General features: G+C 42.9%; 2 protein-coding genes across 2 annotated transcripts; one reads left to right on the plus strand and one right to left on the minus strand.

Moving 5' to 3' along the window:
- Positions 1-2,385: 2,385 nt before the first annotated feature.
- LOC139783942 (uncharacterized) lies at positions 2,386-3,075 on the plus strand. Its single transcript, XM_071723112.1, has one exon. It carries the CDS (start codon positions 2,386-2,388, stop codon positions 3,073-3,075), a length of 690 nt encoding a protein of 229 aa, XP_071579213.1.
- A 1,169-nt stretch (positions 3,076-4,244) lies between these two features.
- LOC139783943 (uncharacterized) lies at positions 4,245-5,723 on the minus strand. The gene has a single exon (XM_071723113.1). It carries the CDS (start codon positions 5,721-5,723, stop codon positions 4,245-4,247), a length of 1,479 nt encoding a protein of 492 aa, XP_071579214.1.
- Between the last annotated feature and the right edge of the window lie 326 nt (positions 5,724-6,049).

Below are 6,049 nucleotides of genomic sequence, written 5' to 3' on the forward strand. Positions count from 1 at the left end.
GAATTGCGCGATGCGAACAGATGTAAAATAGCGCAAGACACGTGGAAACTTGGATAGGTTAAGGGAGAGTAGCCGTTCGAAAACTCCCCCTGGGCTGCGTTCGAAAACCAACAGTCCCCTAACTCCCACCATTCACTTCCCCGGGCCACCTCACTCGCTCTTGGCAGGGGACGTTTTCGAACGCAGCCCAACGCGGCAGGATGGCTACTCGCCCATTTCCTAAGTTCAAAGCCGGCGCTCCGGACTAGCGATAACAATTGGTGTCGAAGCGCGCGAGCCTGCTCCACCGTACGAACGCTAGCCACGACGTCATCCACATAAAGCGCCTCGAATAATGCAGCGACAACTAAAGGATATTTTTCACGATATTTGAGAGCTAGCTGGAGCAAGCAATAGATCGCCAGGAACGGGGAAGAAGTTAAGCCGAACGTAACCGTCTTGAGCAGGTAATCAAGCATAGGATCCGACTCCGAGAAACGCCAGACAATGCGTTGATAGTCGCATTGCTCTGGGTTTATCCATATTTGACGAAACATTTGCTTCACGTCCGCGGTCAGAGCTACCGGCTCGACGCGAAATTGAAGCAGAATGGCTAATAGGTCTTGCTGTAATTTCGGACCACTAACAAGGGAACGGTCGGAAGTGTCCCTACCCGATTTGGATGCGCTTTGGATATGTTGTTGAGCATCAAAAAATATTAGACTCGTATTTTTTTTTGCTGCTTATCTCGACGTTTATTGGTTGAAAAAACCCAATTTGGAACCTACCCGATTTGGATGCGCTTTGAATATGTTGTTGAGCATAAAAAAACATTAGACACGTGTTTTTTTTTTGCGGCGTATCTCGACGTTTAGGGGTTGAAACAACCCCTCGAAAATAACGGATTTTATAGTTTTTAGCGAATATCTTCGAAAATATAAGGCGTAACGACAAAAAATTTGTACGAAATGTTTATGGCTTTTTGTGCTCTTTACAATGGCGTAATCAGATTTTTCAAATTTGTCACATTTTTTAATTTAACCCCACTCCCACCTATTATTTTTGCCAAATATAACAATTTTTCCAACGCAAATTTAGTAGCGTCAAATGTCAAATACATCCATGTGTATTTTTATTATGATACCATTATTAGATTTTTTGCAAGACGAGATGATATGTGGTATAGGCGTCGCGCTGTAGGTAGGTGTTGCGTTATTTCTGTTCAGTTGCGCCGTACGCTTAAAAATTTCCATTTCAACTCCGGGATGACCGAAAGCGCTGATGCAAGGGCCAGCGCAAAGCACTGACAGCGAGAGGTTAACGCTATTTCGAGAGTCCTAGACTAGCAACGGAATGTCGACTCCGACATTATAAATACCGCCGAATTGTAAGATTGGGCGGGCAGTCGCAAATCATAATCTGAACGAACACGTGCGTCACATTAACCGCTACAATAATATACTATCCCGGTTACGGTACAACAAAATCAACAACCAAATTCACGCATTTGAATATCATTTGCTCGTGTCATAATTCCGGAAAGCAAGCATTTCAGATCGTAAGTTTGAAGTGTAAAGAACTGTGTTGTACGCTGTCGTTTTGTGAACATGTAAGTGCATTTTTATTGTTAACTTTTACTGGTTTCTTACCCTTGTTACTTTTTTCTTTGATATTGAATATAACTTTTTATTCAGCTCTTACTCAATCTTGGCAGTCTTGCCAGTGACTATATAATTTTTTTTATTCATAAAATGTCACGTTGTAAGCACCTACTATAGTATATTGTGCACCGAGAGAAAGCAGCGGTTTTCAGACAAGTGTGAAGTTTGCCACCCGAGCCAAAGGCGAGAGCGGCAAATCACACGAGTCTGAAAAAGCTTTTGATCCGAGGTGCACACGATATTTTTCACAACACTAATGAAAAGTTTGACTTTCATGCCTAGAGAGGGGCGAAAGTGACCAATTTCACGCTAGGGCGGCATAGCGGGCGGAAAGTAACCACTTTCCTTCCTAGGGAGGAAAGTCCAAGCATGGAAAGTCGAACTTTCCGTGGAGGTGTCGTGAAAAAATTATTTTTAGTTAATAAAGTTAATTTTTTTGTTTGCTTCAAATTTCAGATTACCTCCTTGTCAGAGTATCAGAATATTTCAATATTTTTTATTGCTGTCTCTCTATTGTCATTACACACGCAAAACGCAGAATTATTATTCAGTTTTGATTAATTACATTTTGATTCACATACCTTTTGTAATCAAGAAATAGAGAAGAGAAAGAGACGGTATCAAACCTAACATAAAAACCACTCCATTAATTATAAAGTGCGTATTTATTTATATAATTAAAGTTCGAGACAAATATTTAATTTTAATATCTTTCAGAATGAAGTTTAATCCATACAATGTAATAATGCTACTTTCTGCAACTTCCACTGCTTTCAACTATTTACCAAGTCCGATAACTTCGGAGGAAGAAAAAGTAAAAAGAAACATTGAACGTATGCTGCTTGAAATACAAAACGAAGAATTTTACGTAGAAGAGGAAGAAACTTTAGGTTTTTATGATACATATGAGATTCCAGAACCGGAAAGAGTTGATTCATTTGAGGAAGATGATGGTAAAGTATATCTTCCGGAAGAAGTTATTTGCAGCTCTGTTGAGGCAACAATATCAAATGACTATAAAAGGCAAGCTGTGGAATACTGGAGGAGTGGTAAAACAAGGGGAAAATCGTTTGAAGGAGTTAAAAGAAGGTTCAGAAAAGTTACATTAATACGACAACTACGACGATGGGAGATCCAAATTAGTGAAGGTGGTAGTAGATTGGAAAAATTAGAAAAAATTTCTGCATATACATTAAATTGTTTTAATGAAGCTTTTGAAAGAGGAATTATTATTCATGATATTGACATCGCACGATGGGCTTCTCGAGCACAAGAAGAGGAAAATGCGGCAGGATTCAAAGCTTCAGAAACGTGGGTAAAAAGATTTAAAATTACACATAATATTGTGTCTCGGAAAATAACTAAATTTGTAACAAAAAAATCTTTGCTATCAAAAGAAGATTTGGAAAATAAGTGCGACACATTTATTTGTTAAGATAAAAATATACATGGATGTATTTGGCATTTGACGCTATTAAATTTGCGTTGGAAAAATTGTTATATTTGGCAAAAATAATAGGTGGGGGTGGAGTTAAATTAAAAAATGTGACAAATTTGAAAAATCTGATTACGCCATTGTAAAGAGCACAAAAAGCCATAAACATTTCGTACAAATTTTTTGTCGTTACGCCTTACATGTTCGAAGATATTCGCAAAAAACTATAAAATCCGTTATTTTCGAGGGGTTGTTTCAACCCCTAAACGTCGAGATACGCCGCAAAAAAAAACACGTGTCTAATGTTTTTTGATGCTCAACAACATATTCAAAGCGCATCCAAATCGGGTAGGTTCCAAATCGGGTTTTTTTAACCAATAAACGTCGAGATAAGCAGCAAAAAAAAATACGAGTCTAATATTTTTTGATGCTCAACAACATATTCAAAGCGCATCCAAATCGGGTAGGGACACTTCCGACCGTTCCCTTGTAAGTAATATGTCGTTTAACGATAGACCGTTTGGGCACCTCGACGAGGCGTTAAACACTACCCGCAACTTGGTGGTGGTGCTATCGAGTTTGTACACGCCATGGTGAGGCAAATAATAAATGTAACCATCCGACGGGAATGGATCACTAATTAATTCCATATGGCCGCTATCGAGATAGTCTTGCATGAAATTATTGTAACTAATTCTAAATTCGGGATTTGATTTGAATCGGCGCTCGAGCGCGCGGAGACGACTAATAGCTATAGAACGCGAGTCGACGAATGTAGTAGGATCCGACGCAAAGGGGTACGAAACTACGAAGCGACCCGACTGGTCACGATAAGTGGTCTTTGCGAAGATCTCCTTACATCGACGATCTTCTTCCGAATAAGAAGTGTGTTCCGGTACTTCTTCCAATTGCCAAAAATGACCCACTGCGGTCTCGATCGACTCGAGAGTGGTAGCGAACGAGTGCAGGGGTGCTACTTGTAACGACGGAGATACCGCGCCCGTCAAGACCCAGCCGAATACTGTGTTGAAGGCGTCCGGTTCTCCATCCCCTCCTTTACGACGACCATCACGTAATATTGAGACAAACGATTCTGCCCCCAGTAAAATGTCAATATTGCCGGGCAAATAATACTCGGGATTCGCGTGCGACAATCCCTTTAAGTGATTCTACGATTGTACTGCGACCTTACTATTAGGCAACGGCGATGCAATGCGCGGAAGAACCGTGGCCTTGATTGAAAAACAAATATCGTCGCGACCGCGTACACGGATTACGAAAGATGTAAGGCCCTTCGTGATGGCTTCCTTAGTTTCGTTCAACGCGAATACCGTAGCACTGTGCTTGGTCCGACGAAAGCCGCCTTTCCGAAGGCAGCCTTCAGTAACAAAATTGGCCTGGCTCGCGCTATCTAACAATACGCGAACAGGAAACGCGTTGCCGTGTAAATCTATCACCTCTGCTCGGACGGTCGACAACAGTACGACGCTATTGGCGAGACTAGTCACCTGGGCGGCAGGAGTCGCGGTTACCGGTTCGGCCGCAGGAGTGGAACTAGAGCTCTGCTCGAAATGCAAGAGCGTATGGTGCTTCATTCCGCAGGATCGACATGTCCATGTGGAAGGACAATTCTTCATGCCATGTTCCGAGCGAAAACAGTTGATACATAATTTTAAATCGCGAGCGGCAGAAAGTCTCTCCTTCGACGAAAGTTTGAGAAACCGAGAACATTTTGATATGTAATGTTGCTCTTTACAGACAGGGCAGTCTGCCGTATGAGTCACGAACGACGAGACCGACGCGGATTTCGATTTGGTCGAAATGGTGGACGGACCCGAGATGGCCTCAAGGACTTTACAATGCTCGGAAAGAAACTTAGTGAGTTGAGCATATCGCGGTATCTCTTCAGCCCGATGGATAGATTCGAATTTTTCCCGCAATGAACGGGGAAGCTTTTCTAACAAGAAATTTAGTAAGATGAAATCCCACGAATCGGTAGGACATTTCATCAGGTTGAGCGCGCACGTGTTCTCGGTGAACGTATCTAACAAATTATGGAGAGCATCGGCCGATTCTAATTTCAACGGTTTAGCTTCGCGTATCGACTTTAAGTGATGATCCGCTAGCTTTCTTTTGTTCCGATATCTGTCGAGCAGCGCGTCGTAGGCTATCATATAATATTCCGCGGCAAAAGGCAAGTTCTTAATTACGTTGAGGGCTTCTCCCTTTAGCGAGGCTAGCAGATATTGATATTTCTCCATCGAGGAGATCTGTCGGCTATCGTGAATCGAAACATAAAACAGCGCGATAAAGGAAGGCCAAAGTGCGAGATCGCCCGAGAATTGCGGAAGCGTAATTTTAGGCAATTTGACAGCCGACGTGTGGCTCGAGGGCTGAGCCTGAGCGGTTCCGTGCGGCGCGCCCGTGAGCGCGTGATACAGTCCCTTTACGGCGTAATGCATTTTATCGAACTCAGCACGAATCACGTCTTTGGCTTCGAATTCGGAGCCGGTCTCCTGTAGGACTTTCAGATGCGCGTTCTCGAAGTTTTCGGCGATCTTCGCCACGCTCGAGTAGCGGGCAAGAAAGTTTTCTCGGATCGTCGATTCAGTCGAGGCCTTCATGGCGAGATCATGGATCTCCCGCATCCGTCGGACGCATAACTCGCGACGAGAGTTAACCGACTTTGACATGCTGATACGAGATAACGGCAAGGCGATTAGCAACAAGAGCACGCAGTACGACCAGAGCGTGACCGCGAATATTTTTACCGCGAGCAGGCGATGTGAAACCAGCACGTCAGCAAAACAATTATAATCGTAAAGTCGACTTAGGATATACGAAACAGGAACGGTTGAAGGACGGCGAAAGTTTAACGTGAGGCAATGACAAATGGTTCAGCACAAAAATATCTTCGTCACGTGAAAATACCGAAGAACAATAGGCTTCGAGTTCGGAAGCTAGAAAAAAGGGC

This window comes from Temnothorax nylanderi, unplaced genomic scaffold, assembly GCF_030848795.1.
Source record: "Temnothorax nylanderi isolate EJ_2023f unplaced genomic scaffold, tnyl_v1.0 TNYL_tig0562_pilon, whole genome shotgun sequence".
NCBI classification, from domain to species: Eukaryota; Metazoa; Arthropoda; class Insecta; order Hymenoptera; family Formicidae; genus Temnothorax; species Temnothorax nylanderi.

Coding starts and splice junctions, on each gene's coding strand:
- LOC139783943 (XM_071723113.1), bottom strand. CDS start 5,723: ATGCGGGAGATCCATGATCTCGCCATGAAGGCCTCGACTGAATCGACG.
- LOC139783942 (XM_071723112.1), top strand. CDS start 2,386: ATGCTACTTTCTGCAACTTCCACTGCTTTCAACTATTTACCAAGTCCG.